This window comes from Neofelis nebulosa, chromosome 8, assembly GCF_028018385.1.
Source record: "Neofelis nebulosa isolate mNeoNeb1 chromosome 8, mNeoNeb1.pri, whole genome shotgun sequence".
Classification (NCBI taxonomy): domain Eukaryota; kingdom Metazoa; phylum Chordata; class Mammalia; order Carnivora; family Felidae; genus Neofelis; species Neofelis nebulosa.
In genome coordinates, this window is record NC_080789.1 from 103,587,256 (window position 1) to 103,614,632 (window position 27,377).

Below are 27,377 nucleotides of genomic sequence, written 5' to 3' on the forward strand. Positions count from 1 at the left end.
TAGGAGGCAAAATGAGCATGTGCCACATTTATTTAATAGAATACAGTGATAATAAGTGGATCCATACATACCAACATAGATAGAACCCCATGATATAGTAAGTGAAAATACAGAATACAGACTGGTGACATTTATGTACATTTTAAAAAACTCTGAGGCAACACCATTTCCTTACGATTGTGGGTAAAAACATAAAGAATGGATGCACATACACAGTCGCGTTGCGGTGGTGGCCTCTGCAAGGTACAAGGGGGCACTGAGGGAACTGGTTAAAGAATTTCACTTACATCTCAGTGTGTTACTTCTTTAAAAAAAACGGAAGAAGAGGGTAGTTATTACTTCTGGATGGTGAGAATGTGGACATTTACTATTGCTCGTCCTTTTTAATTCCCTTCCCAAGTTTTCCCTTGTGGAGTACTCCCTCTAGTGCTCAACCACATGCTCTCTGCAGGCAAGGGGCAGGGGTGGGCATGCTGAGAACACTGTAACACTGGATCCTGACGAGAGACTTAAGTGCTGTCCAAGGTGAATTTTGACTATATGTGATTTTAGCCTTAACTGACAAACTTGACTATTAATACTCTTGTAAGTTTAGACTCACAGCATTCATGAGCATGATAACTTAAAAAAAAAAGTGTAAAACACTTCAATTTAGGTAAGGACTTTTGAGCGGCCAATCTTATGTACAAAATTTAGTTAAATAAACTCCTGCTTCTCCAGTGCCATCTGGTGGAAAAAAGAGGCAACTGTACCTTCCACAAAAACCCACAATTGTGGTTATCAGAGCAAGAGCAACATTCTTTCCAAGGAAGAGTCTTTTCCTTCTGAGGTTACTGTGTACTACACTAGTAACCATGTATGTTCTTCAGAGCCTTCCTCAAACTAAATTGTTCAGCCTGTAAGTTAGATAAGAAAAGGCTGTTGTTCTTCTTTTGCTCAGATTCCTTCTTTAATGTGTCTTAGTCAAATGATGTTTTAAATTCTTCCTCACCAGACCAATCTGCAATCATAATCTTTATTCATCCGTGTTTCATACCCTCCGGGGTAAAAAATTCCAACAGCTGATTTCTAGATTAAAAATTTTAGTGTCATTCTGCTTTATATAAACTGAGGGTGGTTAAGAATTTTTAATTTAAAGACTTAAAATACAGTGTGTTCTCACTATAAATATGCAGTGGGAATTATAAATAGTTCCTTCTTTCAAGCACTGAACGAGATAGTAAAAAACATACAGTATCTTACCAAGAGCCAACAAAACAGGCTAGATTTTTTCAGATATTAAAAAAATCAACATAAAACAAAAACAAAAAACCATAGTAACAAGGTCATTAATACCTCAATTTGCAATACCGAATTGGTTGATCCATAAACAATCCAGAGATGTAACTGAACAGGGTGGTAAAATTACTTTGGAAAATGACGACTGTACTCAAGACAAAATAAGTCAGTCCTAAATGGTTTCTTCCCTTAGTGTTCTCTGTGGCCACGATTCCAGTCAAACTTCATAACCTGCTGTCATGGCTTTTTAACGGTTTCCAAATCAGCACTAGCAGAGGATGGAAATAAAGCCAAAGGCACTCCCTCAGAGGTTCAAAACTGCTAGATTTTGATGTAGACTTAAATTTAGCAAGTTTCAGTCATTCCACTTAGATGATCCTGTAGATACATGCAAACACACTGAACTGTTGGCTTCCCTTCTTGTCCCTTCTCAAAGTTTATGATAAAGAGACTAATCCCTGTATTGGGACTGACTGACATAAATTCGGATTTGTTCAGAGTTGTGGGTAAGGAACACTTAAGGTCAGTCAGAAAATAATTAAACAGGCTTTTCATGTAAGCGCCATGACTCACAACTAAGACACTGGCGACTAATCCTGGAGCACTGCTGTCTGAATTAGATTCAGAGGGACAGTTTTTTCCTAAGGGAAATATCTCTGCCAGAGAAGTTTCCAGACAGTTGCTTGGAGCTCCTCGGGAAAACTGTTCATTTTCACCTGCCTCCTGCAGAATCAGCTGACAAAGAATATCAAAAAAGTCTTTTCCACGCATTTTTACCTACAAGAAAAGAAAATACAAATTAAAATAAAGTGCCACTAATGATAGTCTAAAACACACACATAAAACATAACTGACTGGATTTTCTAATATGTCAATGTAAGTACTACATAAGCAGATGAGATGCTGTTTCTATGCATTCAATCAGTAGTAAATGCCCAGGTATTTCTGGAACTATGGAAGCACATCTAGGGGCAAAGATGAGTAAAATACCATTTCCAATTCTTTCCTTCAGAGAGAGCACTTACAATCTAATTAGGGAAATTTACAAGTAAAAAGAAGCCCATAAAAGAGTGTGCCTAGGAAAGGGCACCTAGAGCCACCACAACAAGGACAAAGCTCTTCTTGCCTTTACTAAACAGAAAGTCTTTAGGAGAAAATTATGAAAATAAAAAATGGTGGTGGGGGGGTGGGGATCACCAACAATGCAGTTTAAAAGCAGGACACTTCAAAGAAATTCAAGCACAGTGATGATGTCACTTAGGGAGCACTGAAGATTTTGAGACCGCAATTACTTTGCCTGCCGCTCTCACTGAACGGCACTGCACTCACCTCCTTCCTCTAGTACCACTGCGGGAGTTACTGCTTCATATTCAAAGAGTTTTCTTCAAGTATCACCTTAACACACATCCTTTAAATCCATTATTGGCAATGACTGCCAACTTAATAAATAAGAAAGACAGCTTAAAAAGGAAAAATAAACACACCATATAGAATTGGTTTATGAACCAAACAACTTTCAAACCACTCAGCTGAGATTTAGAGACATCTCATTTATAAAACAAACTCAGTATTAGGTACTCTGACCTTGGCAGGTTCATGCACGTGGCAACCTGCCCCAGGGCTACATACCTGGTCTAATGTCTCTCCTCCAGGTGGTGTGAACACAGGGCATTCTTCCCCAGCTGCTTTGGCCATCGCCCTTAGCTCACTTAGTGCCCTGCCTTCTGCAACCCCGTATTTCTGCAATGGTCCAACAGACAAAAGTGCCTCAAATCAATTTGCAATACAAGTAAATACATGTTTATGACAAACTTGGAATAATCATTCTGGCAAGAAGCCTGGCTTCCTTTCACTGACTTCATTCTATCTTTTAAACCAATAATGAGAATATACTCAGTAGAGGGCCGTGAACCCTACAAAATACAGCTGACACCTTGAACTAGACACTGTGTCTAGATGCGTTATATGGAACAACACACTCAACTAGACAGTGTGGCTTTATTGGACAAATAGATCTGCACAGATTCCAGGACCAGAGACTAATGTATGCAGCAACCAAGTCAGCCACCTCACATGCCATCTCATCTGGTCCTAATAATAGCACTCTGAGATGGGCATTTTCATCACCATATTTATGAATGGGAGAGCAGAATTTCAGAGAGGTTAAGCAACTAGCCTATATTCCTATATCTAATAATCAGCAAATTTGAAATTCAAACCCCGATCTGTGTGATTTCAAAGGTCATTAACTTTTTAGATTCCTAAAGAATGAGCCATAGCAAAGGACACAGAAGTCACAAACGAAATACAAATGGCCAAGAAACTCCTCAGGAATCCATAATGTGAAAATTAAAATGGTACCTTTCGGAAGCTATTAAATTGGAAGACCAAAGAGACTACCAGTAGCTACTGTTTATGTGAGAAAAACTCTCCCTCATCATTCATGGAAGTACAAACTGGCACAGCTTTTCTGGAAGGAAATTCAGCAGTGTGTGCTATAGGCTTTTCAAAAAGTACACCCTCAACAATTTCGTCTCTAGGAAATCTATTAGGCATGTGTATAAAGAACAACTACAAAAAGATGTTTATTTTAACATTATTTACATCAGTGGAAAATCGAGTCACAACCTAGGTGTGCACCAGTAGTAGCAGCCAAGCTATATCCATTTACTGGAATAATACAGTCACTAATCAGGTGGTCGTATCCACATGCATGTTTGGGCACTGATAGACACAGGGAGAAAATCTGGTTAAAAACCAACATATAGAAGGGGTATACTTAGAAAAATACATACACAACCAGACAGACAGACAGACAGACTGACAAACATGAAAAAAGCCAAGAGCACACATACCAAAATGTTCACCATATTTGGCATGGTAGAAATTTTAGCTGTATTTTTTCCCAAACTATTCTTACTTTTAGTTCCCCACAATGACAACAGATTGCTTACAGAATAAAATATTTAAAGATAAATCATTATTTATGGTTTATACTGATGATGCCTCAAAATTCTACCACCACCAGACAGAAGTCCAACAATTAATTAAATGTTATTTATAGGAACATATGCACATTTGTCAGGTGCTCTTCCAATTCTTAACTTCAAATTCTTTTTCTTTAAGTGTATTTATTTATTTTGAGAGAGAGAGAGTACAAGCAGGGGAGGGGCAGAGAGAGAGGGAGAGAGAATCCCAAGCAGGCTCTGCGGGGCTTGAACTCATAAACCATGAGATCATGACCCGAGCCAAAATCAACAGTCAGACGCTTAACTGACTGAGCCACCCAGGTGCCACTCAAGTTCAATTCTTATATCTTTAATTATAACTGGAACAACCTCTTTTATAAAGGAGAACATTAAAAATCATTAGGTCTATAACCATGGACTGGACCTCTGTGTGCCTTGGTTTCTGCAACTGTAAAAATGAGGTTTTAAATCTTAGGGGTATTGTGAAGATTGTCAAACCTGCAGTTCTGAGACCCTTGCCAGAGTGTGGTGGGCACTGTGCAAATGCTCACTAATACTACTAAGGCTGGGCAGTAAGTACAAGGAAGGAGGGGGCAGATGGGAGAAAACAGATCATATCCTACACTATGCTGACAGCCAGGCTGGAGCTTGGATGGGCTCCGAAGGTAAAAGAGAAACAGTGAATTGTTTTATACAGGAATGCAGCAACCAAGTTTTCCAAAGATTACTCTGGCTGCAGTGTGGAGATTAGATCAGAAAGCGAGAGCAAGGCAGAAGGCAGGAGAACCACTGCTCCAGGTGATCCAGGTGACAGGGGACACTGAATACAGTAGGATGGCAGCAGTGGGTTTGCAGAGGGATGAACGATTCAAGAACTATTACACAGTGGCCAAATTGACAAGATGATGGTAGGATGTGCAAGTGGGAAGCAAGGAAGTCAAGAATGCGTAGTTTGAGTGACTGGGTAAAGCAGGAGCTACGTGGAGAAAAGATGCTGTGCTCCACTGAGCTAGAAGTAGATGTGGGGCACACACACAGACATCAAAAGTAGGCAGTTTGATATGTGAGCTCAGGCAAGAGATCTAAGCTAAAAATATATATTTGGAAATCAACTGAAATCACAGGAAAGGATGCAGTGATTCAGGGAGAGAGCACACAGAAGAATGGCCCGGACAAGGAGACCGTCTCTCTACTGTGCGATTGCAGGCCTCGTCCAGTGTTCCACTGAACTTGTAATGCTTGTATTAACACTGCAGCACTAGTTCTCAGGCACAGAGTGAGCCTTTCCAAGCAGCACCTCTGCAGGAACTCTGGTATGTATTTTGGACAAAAACAGAGAACACAGGCAAATTATGAAAAACAATTCTCAAAGATGCCCTAGCCATCGACACATCTATCCAGGTACAAAAGAAATCACAGGGCTGACGGGGACATTAGCCAGCTCATGGGCCCATAGTGAAGAGCAAAATTACTGCTCTGGGAGGACAAGCTCAGATCTGAAATTGAGATGTGGCTTTAGCTAAGTCACTATCTCAGCAAGTTTCATTTCTGGTATATAAAATGGACACAAGCCAGTCTATTCAAGCTTAAAATTGGGAAGTAGGATGGGGAGGCCAAGAAGAGAACTTTGCACTTTACCTCACACTCTTCTGTACTAGTTCTTATGAGGAGACCTTGCTTTTATAATTTGGGAATTTAATAATTAAATATGATACTATCAGTGAGAGTCTGTAACAGCCACTGACGCATAGCAGGTTCTTAACATGTTAGCTGATTCCACATCCCTATCAGGAATGCGTCTGACAAACTGAGCTGGTTTACTGATGACTTATTGTGAAGAACAATATGTAAGTACGTTACTTACTCTTTCTCGAAGCCTTGAATCATACTTTACTGTCATATCTTTGCAAACTTTGCTCTTCTCCAATATCCCATGCACAGTCTGAAAATGGAAAGACAATGGTTTCTTTTCTCACAAAAAGAGTCATTCTAGCCAAAATGTCAAAATACATCATAGTATATAAAAAAAGAACTAGAAATAATTTTCCTTTGTGAAAGTTGCCTCCCTTCACACAGATCTGGGTATTTCCTTGTGACCGATCTTCTAGTTTGCAGGTCAGCAAATCAGAGCCCAAATCTAGACCACGGCTTGTTGTCATAAATGAGGATTTATTAGAACACAGCTATTTATGTATTGTTTGTGGCTGCTTTCACAGTACAACAGCAGAGTTGAACAGTTGTGACAGAGACCATACAGCCCATAAAACTTAAAAAAACTTACTATTTGGCCCTTTACAGAAAAGGTTCTGGTTCATTAATTCTCCATTCAGGTGTTGCTACATTGCTGTGAAACCCATCTATTGAGTCTTAATTTCAGTTATATTTTCAGTTCTAGAATTCACACTTAGCTCTTGTGCATAATTTCCAGTTCTCTGTTGTAATTCCATATGTCATATTTTAATCTGTGCATTCAATAGTTATTTTAAAGTCCGTGTGTGGTAACCAGCTATCAAATAAATCCTGAGGCTTGTTTCTGTCATCTTTTGTTTGGGCTCATTTTTGTTCACGTTTCCTTCTCTCCTGGTGTGCCTGGTTATTTTTGATTAACAAGAAACACTGTATTTGCAAAACTAGAAATAATTTAAGTCCACAATCTGACTTGTTTTTTAACCCTCTCCCCACAAATTAAACATTATCATCATTATGGTTCTATATTGTCACTATTTGTTTACATTTACCCTTACTTTTACCAATATCTTTGCTCACCCATCTTTTCTGAAACTCAGACTTCCCTTCTGGAATTATTTTCCTTCTTCAATTATCCTTTGAAAGTTCCATTACAGCCTGTTTGTCTGAAATGTGTTCATTTCACCTACACCCTAGAAAATGTTTTCCTGGGTATAAAACTCTAGGTTAGTCTTTATTATCTCTTCAGTGCATTAAAAAAAATTATTACTGATACTGACAAATTTGTTGATAGTCTAATACTGGACATTAGTGGATGACGTTTGTCCTTAATCTTTGGACTTTGCAATTTTGTTATTTAAGTGTAGATATGGGTTTCTTTTTATTTATCTCCACTGGGTTTGTCACACTTTTTAGATCTGATAATGTGTTATCTTTCAAAAGTTCTGTAAAATTATCAACTGTGACTTCTTTGACCCCTTTCTCATTCTAACATCTCCTTCTGAAAGACACCAGACCTCATATCGTGTTCTTCATTTCTTTTAAACTCTCAAATGTTTAATCTATTTATCACATTGTGCTACATTTCAGTTATTATTTTACATTTACCTATGAGCTAATGATCATTTCAACTATGTTTAATCTGTAATTTAGTAAATCCACTGATGTTTTCATTTTTGGTTTATCAACTTGTTCTGTGTTTTTAAATCAATTTCATTGAGGTATAATTTACAACAAAAAAAAATACCTATTGCTAAGTGTACAGTTCATTGAGTTTCGAAAAATGTATACGACTATCTACATACCACCAAAATCAAGACATGGAAGAATTCTATCACTCTAAAAGATTCCTTTGTGTCCTTTCTAGTCAATCCCTCTCACTCCTGGCCCCTGACAAACATGGACCTGCTCTACATAACTGAAGATTAAATTTATCCTTTCTGGAGTCTCATATAAATGGAACCATACAATATGTACTCTTTGTGCCTGGCTTCTTTTGTTCAGCATGTTTTTGAGACTCCTCCATGTTTTTGAGACTCCTCCACTCCTCCTCACGTTGTTGCTGAGTTGTATTCCACAGCATGAATGTATCACAGCTCATTTATCCATTCACCTACTGATGAACACGGGTGATTCTGCTCTTTGAACAGAAGCTGTTCAAATGAACAAAGCTGTTAATTATGTGTACAAGTCTTTGTGTAAACATATGTTATTTCTCTTGGATAAATTCTTAGGACCGAGATTGCTGGATCATATGATTAGTGTATACTAAAGTTTCACTGTTTTCCAAAGTAGTTGTTCCACTTTACATTCTCACGAGCAATGTAGGAGTCCTAGTTGTTCCACATTCTTGTGCATTTTCAAATGTTCATGTAATAGAATCTCACTACGGTTTTCATTTGCATTTCTGTCAAGATCAATTATGCTACACATCTTTCAATCTGCTTATTGACCTTCCATATTCTCTTCTTTGTGAAGTGCCTGGTCAAATTCAAATCTTTTGCTCATTTTAAAGTGTTATTCTAATTACTAAGCTGGAAAAAATTTATAAATATGGCTATATACGTATTTATCTACATAGACAGATTTGTCAGATACATATATATTATATATAAAATAAGATCTGTATCTTGTTTATGCCTTGCACTAAGAACCTTTATAAAGATTTTTCTCTTGTGTTTTCTTATAGAAGATATATAGATTTAGCTTTTATTTTTTATTTATTTATTTTTTTTTTTAATTTTTTTTTTTCAACGTTTTTTATTTATTTTTTGGGACAGAGAGAGACAGAGCATGAATGGGGGAGGGTCAGAGAGAGAGGGAGACACAGAATCGGAAACAGGCTCCAGGCTCCGAGCCATCAGCCCAGAGCCCGACGCGGGGCTCGAACTCACGGACCGCGAGATCGTGACCTGGCTGAAGTCGGACGCTTAACCGACTGCGCCACCCAGGCGCCCCAGATTTAGCTTTTAGATTTGTGCTGAGATCAAGTGTAAGTTAATTTTTGTGTGTTATATGCAGTAAAGGTCAAAGTTCATGTTTTTCTATATGGATAGTCCATTGTTTCAGCAGCTTTTATTGAAAAGAATCCCTGTCAAGTGCTGTATTACCTTGGCACCTCTGTCAAAACCCAATTGACAAAAAAAGATTCAGACTTCCAGGGAAGATGATGGAGTAGGAGGACCCTAAATTCACTTCCTCCCAGGAGTACTACTAGATAACATTCACATCAGTATAAATAACCCAGAAAATGACCCAAAGACTGGCAGAACAAATGCCACAAGTAAAGGTAGATAAGAGGCCACAATGAAGAGGGTAGGAAGGGCAAAGACACAATGGGGAATTAAACAGACCCATGGGCCAGCCATGCGCAGGAGGGAGGGAGCGGAAGGACTGGAAAACAAAGAGAAACACACAACAGTAAGCCCATGTGGGGAAGACAAATCCCCATTGCATTTGGCTTTGAAAACTAGAGGGGTTGAATTTTCTGAGTTCTTAGAATCAGCCGGACTTAAAACTTAGAATTTTAAAAACCAGGGGGTGTGGCTCTGGGAGAGCCTGGAGGACAGAGGACACAGAGAGACAGCACAACCAACAGCCCAAGATACAGCACAGAAGCAGCAGTTTGAAAACTGCCTGGGGTATACAGGAGAGAAAGTTATTTACTAATCTCAGAACATGTCCAGAGGCGCAGCAGTCACAGGGACACTCCCCCAGGAAGAAAGAAGCTGGCATGCAACATTTCCCTCCCCTGCCCCACAGAGTACACACATGGCCAGCTGTGAGAACCAGTGTGGCAGACATTCACTATCTAACTTGCTAACACTGCCACCCACCCCCCAGCACCCCCTCAAATTCAGCAGATTTCACCCCCTCAAATACACTCCTGGCCCGAGCCCATCCAGGGCACTGCCACAAGCCTGGCAGTGTGCAAGTAGCTCCTACAGTGGCCAGCACCACTCCAAAGTGACTCTGGCCCTAGGGAGAGGGAAAATACCACCAGCACCACCCCCCCCACGCCCCCCCACCCCCCCACCAGACTGTGGCCCTAGCAGTGGGCTGGAGGCAGACAACTAGTCTGACCGCAGGTCCTGTCCACCAATAAAAGCTTCTCAGGGGACAATACAGGGAAAGTGCCCTGCAGTTTGGTGCTACCACACCTCTGGAAAATGCCTGGTCTGACTCAACTCAGGCCCAAGGCAGCCCCAAACTGGCCCACTAGCAATAAAGGGACCAAACCCTGCCCACAACAGACAAAGAGAACCTCTGCAGATGACTGGACTGGCTCAGCCATAACAGCCAGGTGCACATAGCACACATAGTAGACACCCCTGCAGTGTCAGGTTCTAGCAAACAGGGGACGCTGCACTGCAGGGCACTACAAGACCTCTTCTTCACAAGGCCACTACCTTCGAGAGCAGGAGACACAGCTGACTTTCCTAATACACAGAAACAGACACGAGTTACACACAAATCAAGAGTCAGAGAAATATGTCCCAAATGAAAGAACAGGACATAATCACAGCAAGAGATAAAAACAAAATGGAGATAAGTAATATGCCTGGTAGAGAATTTAAAATAATGCTCATAAAGATACTCACTGAACTTGAGAAAAGAGTGGAGGACATCAATGAGACCCTTAACACAGAGATAAAAAAGAACCAATCCAAGATGAAGAACACAAGAAATGAAATTTAAAATACACTAGATGGAATAAATAGGCTCGAGGAAGCAGAAGAACAAATCAGTGACCTGAAGACAGAGTAATGGAAAATAATCAACCTGAGTAGGTGAAAGATAAAAAAAATTATGCAAAATGAGAATAGATTTAGGGAACTCAGGGACACCATCAAGCATAATGGTCTCATTAATGGTCATCAAGTATAATGGAGGTCTGACTCCTTTTAGACCTAAAGACACATGCACACTGAAAGTGAGGCAATAGAGAAACATTTATCATGCAAATGCATGTCAAAAGAAAGCTGGGGTTTCAATACTTATATTGGACAAAACAGACTTTGAAACAAAAACTGTAACAAGAGACAAAGAAGTACACTACATAATAAAGGGGATAATCCAACAAGAAGATACAACTATTATAAATATTTATGCACCCAACATGGGAGTAGCCAAATACATAAAGCAGTTTATAACAAACATGAAGTAATCGATAGTAATACAATAATAGTAGGGTACTTCAACACCCCACTTACATCAATGGACAGATCATCTAAAAAAAAAATTAACAAGGAAACAGTGGCTTTGAATGACACACTGGACCAGGTGGGTGTATCAATACAGAAACAACATTTCATCCTAAAAGAGCAGAATACACATCCTTTTCAAGTGCACATGGAACGTTCTCCAGAACAGATCACATATTACATCACTAAACAAGTCTCAAAAATTCAAAAAGATCAAAGTCCTACCAGGCATCTTTTCTGACCACAACAGTATGAAACTAAAAATCAATCACGAGAAAAAATCTGAGAAGAACACAAATATATGGAAGTTGAATTACATGCTATTAAATAATGAATGAGTCAACAACAACAAAAAAAAAAATCAAAGAGGAAACTAAAAAATACATGGAGACAAATTAAAATGAAAACACAATGGTCCAACATCTTTGGGATGTAGCAAAAGCTGTTCTAAGAGGGAAGTTTATAGCAATACAAACCTATCTCAAGCAAGAAAAATCTCAAACCACTAAACTTACACCTAAAGGAGCTAGAAAAAGAACCACCAGGAGCTTAAAAACAGCAGAAGGAAGAAAGTTATAATAAAGAGGGGAAATAAATAAAATAGAAACTGAAAAAAAAGAGAATAAAACAGATCAATAAAACCAAGAGCTGATTCTTTAAAAAAATCAACAAAACAGATAAACCTTTAGCCAAACTCATTTTTAAAAAATAATAATAAAATAAAGAGAGGACTTAATAAGACCAACTGACAAAAAACAATTGAGAGGAAAAAAAACCAAAACCCACAACAACAAAAACAACCTGGCCATGTAGGTGTGGGTCAATTTTAGACCCCTCAATTGAGACTCCTTTTTTCCTTTTTTTAGTCTTCTTTCTTCCTTAATTTTGGAATGTTCTGTTTCTATAACTTCATGTTCACTGCTCTTCTACAGTGTCTAACCTGCTGATAATCCCCTCCTGTGTAATTTTCATTTCAGAATACTGTTATCTTTGATCTGTAGATGAATTTGATTCTTTTTTATTTCTTCTATTTCTTTCCTCATTATGTTCCTCGAGCACAGATGAGCTTCACTGTTTTTTTTTAATGTTTATTAATTTATTTTGAGAGAGACACAGAGAGCGTGAAACAGAGAGGGCCAGAGAGAGAATTCTAAGCAGGCTCCACACTCAGCACGGAACCCAATCAGGGTTCAATCCCATGACTATGAGATCATGACCTGAGCCAAAGTCAAGAGTCAGATGTTTAACTGACTGAGCTTCCCAGGCACCCCATTAATTAATTAATTCATTGTTTAAGAAAGCTCAATGCCCAACATGGGGCTTGAACTCACAACCTGGAAATCAAGAGTTGCATGCTCTACTGACTGAGCCAGCCAGGCATCCCAGCTTCACTATTAAGGTGTGATCTTTCTGAAGTGTCCACTGTATGCTTGATGTACTTAACAAAGTCTCTCCACTTTGGGTGGAAGGAACACAAATGATTCCCAACCTGTGTGAACACTTGAAATTGTCTGGCTTCTGGTTCCCCAGGGACTGTTCTCTCCTGGCCTCATGAGGTTTCAACTACGCATGTGCAGACTGTAATCTACCAAGGATTTAAGGGGCTTCCTATACATACTTTTAGAGTTCTTTCTCTGTGTTGCTCCCTCTTCCAGCACTCTGCCCCACGATCTTTATTTAACCTCCCCAAATTCCAAGCTTTGTCTCCTCAACTCCCTGAGACCACTGCCTCTATCTGGCCTTTCCTGCCAGCATCGGGAAATTACTTCAGGTGGAACACCAGGACAATCCAAGGGTTGATGTTACTTGTCTCACTTCATTTGGGGACCACAGGCCCACACTATCTGAAGTCCAATGTCTATAAACAGTTGTTTCACAAATTTTGCCCTGTTTCTCTAGTTGCTTTTGCAGGAAGACTATATCCTAACCCTGTTATTCCCTCATGGTTGACACAAAGTCCCCTTCCATTGAGTTTTTAGACATTTATTTGGTTCCTTTTTAATTCCCTGGGGTCATTTTTATAGTCCTCTGATCCCTAAAGATATTTCAAACGTGTCATTTATTTCTCTACAGTCACATAGTTCTTTTTTAACCATGTCTGTATTCTACTATTTGATGTCTTTGTGAGTTAAATTCTCCTACCTGGTGTTCCTGCTGGCTCTCTCATAAACCTTCTTTGTCTTTTTAAAGATATTTCGTTAGGTATTTTTCCCACGCTACTCTAATTTAAAAATTACCAAGGGGCACCTGGGTGCTCAGTCGGTTAAGCGTCCAACTTCAGCTGAGGTCATGATCTCACAGTTCGTGAGCTCGAGCCCCGTATCAGGCTCTATGCTGACAGCTCAGGGCCTGGAGCCTGCTTTAGATTCTGTGTCTCCCCCTCTCTCTTCCCCTCCCCCACTCAGGCTCTGTCTCTCTCTCTCTCAAAAATAAATAAAAACATTAAAAAAAATTAAAATAAAATTACTAAATCAAAATAAAGTACAAAAGTAAAATGAAAAGAAAGAAGTTCTGTTGGTGGGGGAAGGAGAGGATTGGGGGTGTTATCTGCATGTGATTTAATTTTCTACGATTCTGGTAGCAGTTTTCAAGGTTATGACTGTTGATACTCTTGACTCATCAGTCTAAACCTTGACTGTAGAACTTACCTGCCTTGTCCTTGTGAGGTCACTGGAGAAAACATGAGTAAATTTCACATTATTAAGAAATATGCCAGCAGCAGCTGCTTGTTTAAATCCAGTTTCTGAAAGAGGCTCATCTACTCCTTGTCCTGTAATAGTAAGAGAAGGAACAATAACATTCAAATATATATACATAAGGGATGCAAATAAAATCACATGTAAGAGAATATAATTTATCTACACCTTATTTAAAATATTTCTTTGGAGGGGCAAGTGCATGGCTCAGTCAGTTAGGCCTCAGACACTTGATTTCGGTTCCGGTCATGATCTCATGGTTCGTGACACTGAGCCCTGCGCTGAGATTCTCTCTCTCCCTTTCTATCTGCCCCTCCCCTGCTTGCACTTGCTCTCTCCCTCTCAAAATAAATAAATAAACATTAAAAAAAATATATTTCCTTGGTTATTTTTCTACGTAACTTTTTTTTTTTTAATTTTTTTTTTTAACGTTTATTTATTTTTGAGACAGAGAGAGACAGAGCATGAACAGGGGAGGGGCAGAGAGAGAGGGAGACACAGAATCTGAAACAGGCTCCAGGCTCTGAGCTGTCAGCACAGAGCCCGACGCGGGGCTCAAACTCACGGACTGTGAGATCGTGACCTGAGCCGAAGTCGGACGCTCAACCGACCAAGCCACCCAGGCGCCCCTCTACATAACTTTTCAGAGAACTGGAAACAAGTAAATTTAAGCTATAATCCTATAAAGACTCAGGTATTCAAATGTTTCCCAAAAGAATGTCTGCCTAATGGGAATAAGATGATGAGAATTCAGTTGTCTCCAGCTCTCCCCTCTCTTGTGCGTGTCTGCCCACCCCTTCGTTACCTGTATCTTATTAATGCTGGCTCTAATCTTATGTTCTCCATGCAGGTGCTTCATTTGAATGGTAGGATCATAACCTAAAAAGTTTCCTTTCTTAATCTCCATTGCCCAAATGTCCAATATTGTATTATTCCCTCTCTTCCTTCTTCCCTTCCCCCTTCCTTCCTTCTCCTTTAAAAAAAAGGTTGGAACCTCCATTTCCAGGAGAAAGGCTGATTAAACACTCTGAAGGGTCCTCCCATAACAAAAGAACCTGTGTTCTTTGCGCTGTGTGTGTGTGTGTGTGCGCGCGCGCGCGCGCGCGCGCGCGCACGCGCCCCGCTCTCAGGGTATAAGGAAACTCTCCAAGAGGAGATGCAAAGCAACCAAAATACTCTGAGTTGAAAGCTAAATATAAACATTAGAAAACAGAGATGACTTGGTAATCAGCACAAGCAAGGGAGTGTTTGGGGGAGGGAGACTGCTATGTGGAACAGCGAGGTAGGAGAACTGAAACTCCACATTCCTGGATGCCAGAGATCCTATAAGGAAGCTAGTATAGTTTCAGGTCGGTAGTAAAATCAAATGCAAATTCTCTTCAGAGCAAATCTGACTTAACAAAGGTTAAGAAGTTTTCTACTAATTTATACTTAATAATAATTCAGCCAATGGAGGCGCCTGGGTTAAGCATCTGACTTTGGCTCAAGTCATGATCTCCAGGTCCATGAGTTCAAGTCTCTCATTGGGCTCTGTGCTGACAGTTCTGAGCCTGAATCCTGCTTCGGATTCTGTGTCCCCCCTCTCTCTCTGCCCCTCCCCCACTCGTGATCTGTCTCTCTCAAAAATAAATAAATAAATGTGAAAAAAATTTTTAATAATTCAGCCAATGACTTAACATACAAGAAAACAATCCTCCATGAACAAAAGTCACCAGAAACAACAAATAACAGATTCAGAATAATTAATACTTTAGACATTGAAATCAGCATATAAAGACTATAAACTGTGACTAAACATAAAGACAGAGTAACAAAAATAAGCAAGTAACAAGAAGCCATCCAAAACAACCAGACCCCTTTCTAAAAGAATCAGACAGATCTTCCAATAACGAAAAATAGAATTGCTGAGGAGGGAAACAATCCTTCAGTGGATGAAAGGAGATTCAGTAACAGAAAGGCTTAATGAACTCAAAGACAGGGCTCAGGTTTTTACCCCAGATGCAGCACAGATAAAGGAGATGAAACACATCTCAGATATATTAGAGACACAAAGGAGAGAATGATATTCCTTAACATATTTCTGACTGGAACTCCAGAAAGAAGAAAATGAAGGAGAAAAAATATGAAGAGATAATGGCTGAGAATTTTCCAGAAATGAGAGAAGATATAAATCTACAGATGAAGAAAACACCAAGCAGGATAAATTAAAAGGGGGAAAAAAAAAAATCCCCTCTAGGTATAAGAAACTGCAGAATACCAAAATCAAATAAAAGATTTTAAAAGCAGTTACAGAGAGAGACAGATTGCCTACCATGGAACATGATTTGGCTGAGAGAAGACTTCTTAACAGGAGGAATGGAAGCCAAAAAAAAAAAAAACAAAAACAAACCAGCACACTAATATCTCCCAAGTGCTAGGAGTTCTGTCAGTCTAAATTGTCTAGGCTAAAAAAGGTTGAATAGAATTAAAATAAAATTGTCTGGAATGGAAACAATTAAAACTCTCTTTACCACCAACCAATCTGCACCATGGGACCTTTTAAAGAAGATACTTCAGGAATGCAGGTCTGAGATGCAAAAGAAACTATGAGGAGAGAAACTGGTAAATATATATGTAAATCTAAACAAACATTATCTAAATAACAAATTAAATAATACCTATGTCATGTGGTTAAAAAAGGATAGGACTAAGATACTAAGCGATAATCATACAAGTTCTTTGTATTGGGGGGGGGGAAGAGGTATAGATATTATACTTCATTACGTATGAATGGTAAAAATTTAAAGGTAACCATTGAATGAATAGGTGGGGGTTGAGAGAGGGGAAGGAGGAAGAGGAAGAGGAAAATCAACTATGTAGTATCTATGAAGTAACACTTAAGGCAGCACAGAAAGGTTAAAAGGAAAGCAATGGAAAAATATATACCAGGCAAATTCCAACCCCCAAACAGCTGGAGAAGCTATATTACAATCAGAAATGCAGGACTTTATGACAAAACGATTGTGAGGATTACTACAAATAATCAATGATCTAATTCACTGGAAGAATGATTTTTAAACCTGTATGTACCTAATAAAACAGTCTGTAACTATACAGGAGCAGAACACATAAAGCACAAATTGATAGAATTTCTGGTATTAAAGGATAAATTGGCCATCACAGTGGGATATTCCACATCTCAACCATAAATTCATATTTAGGTCATGCAGGCAAATCTGTAAATTGACAAAATTAGCAAAGCACACAAGATTTGAACAATAAAACAGAGGTTGCTTATTTGACACCTAACTCCAAACCCAACAATTAGAAAATACAGATTTTTGTCAAGCATAGAATGGTAGATTTATAAACACTGACCATGTTAACTGATTTCAAAGAGATATCAATAAACCATCTTGTCAGAAAGAATACAAAATATAATTGGAAGTCAACCAAAAAAGATGAACAAAAAAAAAAGCTTAGCCATTTGGAAATTTAAAAGATAGTTCTAAATATTTCATGGGTCACCGAAGACAATTTAAGACACCTGATGCCGATACTTACAAAATTACTACATTATCAAAACTGTAGGTATGCAACAAAAATGGTACTTGGAAATACATGTCTTGAATGCTGTAACTTAAAGAACTAAGCATTTAACTGACAAAGTTAGGAAAAGAACACAAATGTGGAAACAGGTGTGACCACAAACACTTTTATTCCGGCTCCACTGTCAGCGTGGAATGAAATGAGACAAGTACTAAAGAACCAGGTGTTAAATCCAAAGGCTAATTTGGGTGGGGCACGTGTCACCAGAAAACAAAGGTTCATTTAATTATGACTAGTTTTCAGAAGCGGGAGTCAGGCACACTGGGTATGAAAATCAGTTTCTGCAAACTCCAGATGTCCCTAACCAAAAAAATAAAATGAAATGCTTTTGTATATGTGCTGCCGAAGCGAGCACTAAAATGAAATGCTTTTGTAATCACCGCACAGAAATAGTACGTCTGACTGAGAGTTCACCCAAGATATACACGCTAGACTTGCTGGATCACAGGGAGATTAAGATCTGAACCCAAATTAGCAGAACAAGGGAGGAAGAATCTGTTCAGAATAAAGCAACAATCCTGTATGAGAGCAGGAATTCGCTTTTTAAACCTCTTCTTTGTTACTACTAAAAATAATATAACCACCTTAGCAGAAAAATACCATTAACTAACTAGCCAGCAAACTTCATGTTTCCAAATATGAAATCATTTTAAATCACAGCAGTTACATTTTAAGACCACTAGACCCAACATAACTCTTTAATCAGCTGACTGGGCCACTTTGAAGCTACCCATAAGCAACTTGGAATCCTGTTCTTTACATCCAGTTCCCTTAAGAAACTTATTCCTCCTAGTTACCATCTATTTCTATCGTATTTCTGTAACCATGATGCTTTAATTCTTTAATACTGCTCACAATACAGAGCTGTCCCCAGGCACCCCTCCCCCACCAACTCTGATTTGCTTACATATCACATTAACACTAGAGGAGACAGCTAAAATAAAGTATACTAACCTTGAATTATTTTCTCCTTGTTAAATCTTGTTTCTCCACTAAAATAGAGAGAGGGGGAAAAAACCTTTATTACCAAATAGGTTATTTTTGAAATCAGGAAAAAAAAAAATCATCAATGAAAGGTAATGATATTCACAAAGGGAGCATATGAACCTTGTAGCATACTTCACAATCTAACCTATAAACATAAAATTTGTTCTAAATTGATATTTACAAGCATCTACTCTAATGTACTTAGTTGATTTGGGCTAAGAATTTCATACTGACCCAAATTAAAATGTATAAATCATGAATCAATCATAATTGTAAGTAGAATATTCTATCAATATGTATATATAATTTTCATTAAATAATCTTGTTAAAATAAATGTTAACTAAAACTCCTTTCACAAGCAGCAGGAGGAAACCATGAGAGTTGGTTTATTGCTGGATTGAAGGAGCAAGTGCGAGGGAACCCGAATGTGGTGGGAAAGAAGTGGACAACCTTTCAGATGCCCTGGCTTCTTCTGGTTCCTAGATCTCCACCTGTTCCTTTTTGTAATGCTTACAACTATCTCGGAGAGGACACTAAAAACGGAAGTTGGGGTACTATGCTTTTAAGAATTAAAAAACCAAACCAATTTCAAAGCAACTGTTAAGAGTGAAGGACTGGAAACTTTGTCACAAAATAACCATCAACTGAGGCTGGAGGGAACACAAAGTGGAAGGGGACAGGGATGTGCTATCTGGACGAGACCGGACAACAGTAAAAGCAATCAAATACCTGAAAAGCTATCAAGAACTGAGTTCAAAATTCTTTGAGCTCTTTTTATGTGCTAAGTACAGTGCTAGGCACTGGAAAACAGAGATGGGAAGGACTGGTGGCTGCCCCGGGGGAAAAAGGAGTTGACTTGTTCTGTGTAGACACTGAACACAGAACTGGAAGGGTGGGTAAAAATAGTAAATAGGTTTCTTTGGATCAAGTTGTTTCCTCATTTGGTACCAAATGTCTACAGCTCATATTGATATATTTCTATGTCAAGGGGAGATGAAAATCCTTCGAAGTAAATTTCATTGCCATATAGCAGCCTGAAGAACAAAAACTGCTTTGGCTATATACTTAGGAACTTGGTTAAGCTTGAGTGCCTCTGTTCTTTGTAAAATGGGGATGATAACAGCCCCCATTTCACAGGGCTCTTGGGGTAACTGAATGAATATAGATGAAGTGTTTAAACACTGTTCAGCTTTTAGTAAGCACTCAATAGTTCTGTTTATAGGTCATTTTTGGACAGAGCTATACAGAAATCGAAGATTCAACTTAATGCATTTAAAATCTTGTAAAAATCGTGAAATAAACAATGTAAACAAATAATATACCATAAAGTCAACACCCTGGTGACCCCACCCAAGTTAACAGATCACCACTGCCAGCCTCCTAGAGTGGGTCTCTTTCCAACCACAATGTCCTCCCACCCCCAGTGGATCCACTACCTGGCATTTATTTAGATGCTCATTTGCTTTGCCTTTCTTCATAGCTTTCCCATGCAAGTACAGCATAGGATTAGCTTGCCTGTTGTTTAACTTTATAATGAGTTGCTTCTTGCTGTATGCAGTCCTGTGTTGCTACCATTCCTCAACATTGTTTGGGAGATACACCACTGTTGTGACCGGTGGCATACTCTTACACTCTCATTACTGTGTAATACTCAAGAATTTCCCAGTGTTATTTATATTGTTGATACATTGTTTCCAGTTTGGAGCTAAGCTGCTGTGAATAAACATGTTTGTATAGAGCACATCAGATTCTCTAGGGCAGTGGGTGGCAAAGTGGGGCCTCTGAACCAGCATCACTGACACTACCTGGGGCCTTTTGGAAATGCAAATTCTCAGGCCCCACTTCAGACTCCCGAATCAGAAGCTCAGAGGTTGTGGCCCAGTTCATCTGTTTTAATAAACCCACCAAGTGATTCTGATGCACATTCATGTTTGAGAACTACTCAAAGACCGGCACACGATCTTGGTAGAGTTGTACCGGAATACAATCATACCCATTTGTTTACATGTTGTTTATGGCTACTTTCACACTATAATAATGGAACTGAGCGGTCCAGACAGAGTGCATGGCTTGTAAAGCCTAAGCTACTTCCTACCCCTTAATTAAGTTTGCAAAGCCATACCTAGTGATCTAGGCCTAGCCCTAGAATTGCTAAGCCACAGAGTATGCAAACATTTAGATTTATCAGACAATAGCGAAGTGGTCACAGCAATTTACAACCCCCAGCAGTGTTCCACATCCTCTCCAACATTCAGTAATGTCAGAGTTTCCCATTTGTGCCAATGTGGCACAGAACAGTTCATCTCAGTTTTATCTGACTATATTTCCCTGATTACTGTGAAGGCTCAGGCTCATCACCCCTGCTTTGTTTTAAACAAAGCACTAGTTTAAAAAAAAAAAAAAAAAGCCTTCACATGGATTGATTTACACAGTCTAGAAAGGAACTCCACCAAATCTTAAGAGTCAGAATCACAAACCCGGGCCTCTGCCTGGAACCTTGTCCCTCATTTACAAAAATAGTTGTCTGCCAACCTCTGCCTAGAACAGCGTTTCTCAAACTTGAGAGTGTATCTGAATCCCCTGGAGAGCTTAATGAAAACAGAGACCACTGGACCTGACCAATATGTTCTCACTCTTCCAGACCCAATACAGACAAACAGCCTGCTCCCTGAGGAAGCATTCCCTCCCAGGCACCATTCCCCACCAACCTATCCCATTTAAACACACCCAGGCTACACTCCCATTTCCCACCCTCCTCCACTCCCCCCCCCAGTACTGTCAGTTACCACCCATATGCTAATTAACCTTTTTAGATGTGTGTCTAACCAGGTTCCAGCTCCTTAAAGGCACAGCCAGAGGTTGCCTTGCCCTAACATACTCATTGCCTAGAGAAAACCCAGGGAAATAACAGAACCTCAGTGTACGTACTCTGCCAATGGAAGGTCATCTGGAAATATTAACCAAAATAATAAATGTTTGCCCTTTAATACAGCAACCATAATACTGGGAATACTTGCATTCAACCTTATTTAAAACAGTATCTGCCACAATATTTTTTCTAGTAGCAAAAGCTGGTAAATAACCTAAATATCCACTAACAGAGAACTGGTTACATTAACAAATAAATGGTGGCATATATACATAGTGGAATACTAGGTAATTGTGTCCCCTAAAAAAGAGAATGATTTATGGAAAGGTTTGGAAAAATTACCAAAATATATTAAAGAGCAAAAGCAAAGTGCAGAATAATCTAAAAAGAATGCTATCTTTTTAGAAAGGTGGAAAATAAGAATAAACATTTGGACCTGCGTGCACATGTGCACACAAACACCAGAAAGATATGTAAGAATTGTTCTGATTTCTAAACATGTGGATGTAACTTTAAAAAAATGTATGACAAATATATGAAGATTTTCATAACTATTTACCACTGATCTGCCATTGTCATCATTGTGGTTAATATTAATAAAATATGTCTTTTACTCCAAAATTCATTCAAAATCATACACAGTGGATGTGAAAGAGGGTATTAATCTCTACCATTCAGATAAAGTATCCATGGTGATGATAGAGAAACTGCCGTTTAAAAAAAATTCTTTTTGTTTATTTTTGAGAGAGAGAGACAGAGAGAGAGAGAGAGAGAGAGAGAGAGAGAGAGAGAGACAGAGACAGGGACAGCACAAGCAGGGGAGGTGCAGAGAAACGGGGAGAGAGAGAGAGGGAGACACAGAATCCGAAGCAGGCAGAGCAGGAATCTAGAAAGAGAATTTTTTCCCAAAAACTTTCATAAATATTTAGTTTTACAGCTATCAGCTTTATCAAGAGGTTTGTATAAATCCTTTAGGCAACTGTTTAAAGTTTGTTTTGGGAGTGGGAAAGAAAATTAGGTGGCTAAAATAGTTTTACTATTAATCTACTTCCCTTAACCAAAGTGTGGCTTGTGATAGTGGCAGAGGTGGTGGAAGGAGCTGAAAGGTCAGAGGAATATATTTTGAAAGAGTCAGGAATAACACTACTCATTTTCAAAATCTCCAGTGTGATCCATTTCCAAAACAGAACACCCGACTCTGCAAGAATCTAAATGCTTATGCCAAGAAGTTAAGTCTTATGACCAGCATTTATAGGTCCCACAAATATACATCATTCATTTTGTAGGTTATTACACTATTCTTCACTTTAAAAGATTTTATTTTGTTAGTTCTCGTTTATATTCTATGGCATTTCTTTAGAAGTCATTTAGAAAGCTTAATTTCCCGATCATATTCTTTTAAAGAATTCAAATTCAATAGATGAGTACTGTTCGCCACAAGACCAAGGCAAATCATGGGAAATTAGTACAGATTTGGGGCATGTTTTCAAAATAGATATGCTTCAGTGTACATGGAAATGCAAAGCCTCACCTGATATTTAATCAAGAATACAGCTTTATCTTAATTCCTCTCTACCAATTAATTCACTCGAAAATATAGACAATTTCGAGGGCTAGTAACATGGAAACCGTCACTAGATGGTCGGAGTGGGGGTGGGGGACGTAACACCCCCAACTCATGATATATTTTTATTTATATGTCAGTCCTAGTGGTAAATGCTCTCCCAATTGATCAATCCTATTCTCAGAAAACAAGTATCACAGTAACATAACAACTAACATGTATCTTTATAAAAATTCACAGGTGCCCTAACACTTACTTTGCTTGCTTTATTTATGACCAGAACAATTATTGGCATTCAACAAAAAAGTAACTGCCAATAGAGGTAGCATAAGAAAAGCAAATCAGTTTTGCTATCATTAACTTTACTAATTTATCATCTTTAGGTCATTAAAAGCGAATTAAATGAGTTTTGTAAAATTTTTTGTTTTAAGAGCTAGTTAAAAGTGGAAGTGAAATGGGATGGTTTTCCAGGCAACTAATTGCAAACAGACACAAATAATATTTCAAGGAACTGGGGCCTTCAATGGGTTATGTAGGTGATGGAATTCCCAATCTACATATATTGGAGTTTTCAACAATGCTGGACTAGAAGATCAGAAGTTATAGTTTAATAATACTAAAAGACTTGAAATTTGCAATCTTGGATATTCTATTCCAAAATGATACTTGTGAGCACAAGTATGTCGAAGATAAACGCACAGGTAGTTACAGCATAAGATTCATAAAGGATTTGGTTGAACTTACAGAAACTGCATTTTAAAAGCTTTCTGGAATTATCTGAAGAGGCACTGTTCACTAAAATTATTCATCTCTTTAAAAATACCGATCATTGGGGCGCCCGGGTGGCTCAGTTGGTTGAGCGTCCAACTTTCGCTCAGGTCATGATCTCACAGTCCGTGAGTTCGAGCCCCGCATCGGGCTCTGTGCTGATGGCTCAGAGCCTGGAGCCTGTTTCCGATTCTGTGTCTCCCTCTCCCTGCCCCTCCCCCACTCATGCTCTGTCTCTCTCTGTCTCAGAAATAAATAAACATTAAAAAAAAATTAAAAAAAATAAAAATAAAAATAAAAAAAATAAAAATACCGATCATGCTATCAGTTTCAAAGCACTGGACTATCTTAGTTATACAGAATCAGATAATAGAAAAGTCAAGTGCTATTCCCAATATTATGCTAAATGACCCAACCCTGTGGATTCATTATATTTAACTATGGTGATTATTAATCAAGTTTGCAATCGTTTCGTTTCCTGAAAGCGTCATTAATTCTTAGCTTGGAGAATTTGGAAGAGGAAAGAGGGATGATTCAGGCAGGAAAGGCAGCTCACCATAACCCTATCAATTATTTCAACACTTTAACTCCACTTTCCCATGAATAAAACAGAACAAAGCAAACTATTTTTAACACTCTTCACAATTATATTAGCAGAAATAAAAAGTAGCCACTAAAATGGCTGGTGATATTCAAGCAATCTACAAACACTAGGTTTTAACTCAATAAAAAAGGAGGCAGAGAGGACAGTGATTAAGAGGATGGGATGGGCTGTAGAGTCAAGCTCCTTTGCTTCAATTCCACCACCCCACCAGCCATGTGACTTCAAGCAAGTTACAGGACTTCTGCACCTGTTTCCTCACCTGCAAACTGAGAAGCAGTCCTCACCTCACTGCACTGTCAGAACTTAATTACAACAGTGCCTGGCACATAATAATGTATAAAGACTTACTTTTAAATTGATTCCTCAAAGTATTTCTATAAGGAATCAGTTTTTTAAACCAAGCCCTTTTTTAAGAAGCACAGAGGAGACAAAATCCAAATTCATGTAACTACTGTCCATAAGAATCTAAATAGAAATCACCTTACTATCAAGGGATGGTTCAATCCAGATTTCCTGCGACTTGTGAACTTCAATTATATGTCAGACACAGTACTGGCTGAGTTCAGGCATCCATAAGGTGCTCAAACACTGGGAAAAGAAGGGCTCTACTTCCTGCTCTGCTACCAATGAGCTATACAAGACCTTAAGTAGGTCATCAAATGGTCATAAAGCAGTCTATAAAATGGAAGGGTGGGGAAGAGACAGAGAGGAACTCAATTTCTAGTTTAGTCATCAAAATCCTGTGAGTCTTACAGGGATAATTCTGATGATTCCTAAGATTATCCTCCCATAAAGGAAGAACAGGACAAAAAAAAAAAAAAAAAAAAAAAAAGATACCAATTAAAGTCAGCTCGACAAGGTTAAGTCCTATTACTGTTCCTTGTGAATTCTGGAAGTCAAAAACCGTATCTTATTTACCTGTATAATCCAGTCCACGGGCACCTAGCACATATTCAAAATGCGGGTCTGATAAAATTATACATACATCCTGAGGACTCACTACATTTTTATTACAGATGCTCTTACAGAATTAGAAGTTATTTAGTTCTTGAGACACATTTCTTCCCCTCCGTTGCACTATGCACTCTGCCTCACACTAGTGAGGCAGGTATTTTCACTACCCCCATTTTATGTATTAGCAAACTGACGTCGTAAAGATTACGTTAACGGAAGCCGCGGTTACAAGGTTCCTCCTAACCAGAGCCCGGATTCTAACCCAGGTCTATCCTGCTTGAAAAATCTGTGGTCTTAACCACCCTGCACTGCACTTCCATTAACAGTCGGCAAATAAGCGTTACGAAGGAAAAAGATAAGACACATGAAGACGTAGCAGCCTTCAGCTCCACCGTGGAATGTTATGATAAAAATATTTGTTCGGAGTGATGCGGGTTGCAGAAACGAGGGTGGAGGCCCTCCGCCGCCGCCAGCAGTGTGATCTCAGGAGGGAAGAACTAAATCTCAGGTCCACGCCTGCGGCTGCCCTGGCAAGCGAGGGGCGGGGGTGCAGCACAGATGGAGAGAGACAGCGGCGGAAGGCAGCCAGCACACAAATACGGGCCTGGGACGAGCTATCCCGCAAACTCTTTAGGATCCGTTGGGGGGGGGGGGGGGGGTGGCAACCAGCGGCGCACGAAGTCCGGAGCCAAGGCTGGCTTTTTTCAGCTTTAACTCCGCCAAGTGGCTGCGAACCTCGGCCGTTTACTCCTCCGGACCTCAGCGTGCTCATCTGTAACGCCGGACTCCAGATATTTACGACCCGCCTTCCCGGCTCAGGGGCGCCGGGGGAAGAGGGGTCCAACCCTCCGAAGGGCAAGCAAGCAGGGAAGAGGAGGGGTGACAGGTCAACGGTCTCTTCACCCACTCCTCAACAACTCCCTGACGAGAAGGCGACAAGAGCACCCTGCGACGGCAATACTCACTGCCGCACAACGGTCAGCGCGAAGCGGGTCATCTTCCGGGCGCCCGGAGGGAGGGGAAGTGATGGCCCCAGCGCAGCTCGCGTGCCCAGCACCCTCCGGCGCGAGGCTTCTCCGCACTGCGGGACACCTCGCCCACACCACTTCCGCCAAACCGGCCGGCCGGCCGGCTCCGCCACCATAGGCCGAGGCGGCCGTCTACGTCATTCCAGGAGCGCCAATCAGGGCGGCGAAAGGCCGACAGGGCGGTGGAGAATGGTAAGCAACGAGGCCCCGCCCAGGGCCGTGGCGCTTGCGCCCCTGCGCGCAGGCCTGTGATTGGCGCGTGGCAGGTGCTTGCGGGGCCAGCCCTGGAGTCCGCAGTGGAGGCGGTTCTTGCCCGGGCAAGTTTGGATCCTGGAGACTCCGGATAGAAGGGTGAGCTGGGGCACGGATGTGGAGTTGATTTCATTTGAAGCAGGAATGCAGCTAGTAGTCTTACTTCCGGAGTGTACAGCGCCAGATACATTGGGTCGTATGAGGTTTTACTGTTAACCCGTAATACTGGGGATGTAGGGTCAGCAAGTTCTGCGGATTTAGATCCACCTAGTTCCTCTCCCCGCCTCGACAGGCACAGTCCTGCAGCAAACTGAAATCAGATTTTTTTTTTTTGAGCGCTCTTCCAGACTGGGCCTCATTCTTGGCCTGCTGAGCCCGGTTTTACCAAAGACTTCTGCGAAGCCAGTTTATCAAGAATCCCCTTACCTTTAGTGTCTGATCAAGCTCCTCTTCCTCCACCCTTGGTATTTAATGGAGCTCCTCTTCCCCCTCAACCTTGATATCTAACCAACTTCCTGTTAATAAGTTTCCATTCCCTCCCTCGCCCTGACCCCTGGCAATAAACCCTATTGGTGCCTGTTGTACTTGGAGTTGAATTCAGTCTCTCTGACACATTGCAATAGTCTTGACCCCAGTTGCAATGGTCTTAGGGTTCCCCTGTCATTTTTGAAGAGCATCTGGTGAATAATGTTTCTTTTACAGCTTTCAGGGTCTTGAGAGAGCTACTTAACCTCTCTCTCAGTTATATGATAAGTAAAATGGGATAACAGGTAAAGCTTACTCGTGTTAGCTTTACAATGACAAAGTTTAATGATGTTAACTTTTACATTGTTTTCCATGCATTTTTACTTAACTTCTCATATATGATAATGCATTTCTCCCCAATTATATATGAAAAGTTGGGTTTAAAGAACTTAAGTGATGCATGG

At 39.9% G+C, this 27,377-nt stretch overlaps 1 protein-coding gene and 1 long non-coding RNA gene across 2 annotated transcripts in view; one reads left to right on the plus strand and one right to left on the minus strand.

Moving 5' to 3' along the window:
• Positions 1-26,371, minus strand: TIGAR (TP53 induced glycolysis regulatory phosphatase). The gene is made up of 6 exons (XM_058743983.1): positions 26,134-26,371; positions 18,376-18,413; positions 13,786-13,907; positions 6,112-6,189; positions 2,908-3,018; positions 1-2,055 (listed from the first exon to the last, which is right to left on the minus strand). The coding sequence occupies exons 1-6, from the start codon at positions 26,310-26,312 to the stop codon at positions 1,624-1,626; spliced, it is 960 nt and encodes a 319-aa protein (XP_058599966.1). The 5' UTR covers positions 26,313-26,371; the 3' UTR covers positions 1-1,623.
• LOC131520159 (uncharacterized) overlaps positions 26,260-27,377 on the plus strand; it is a 34,598-nt gene continuing 33,480 nt past the window's right edge. The window contains exon 1 of the long non-coding RNA XR_009265951.1: positions 26,260-26,388. This is a non-coding gene — a long non-coding RNA (uncharacterized LOC131520159). The remainder of the gene's footprint in view (positions 26,389-27,377) is intronic.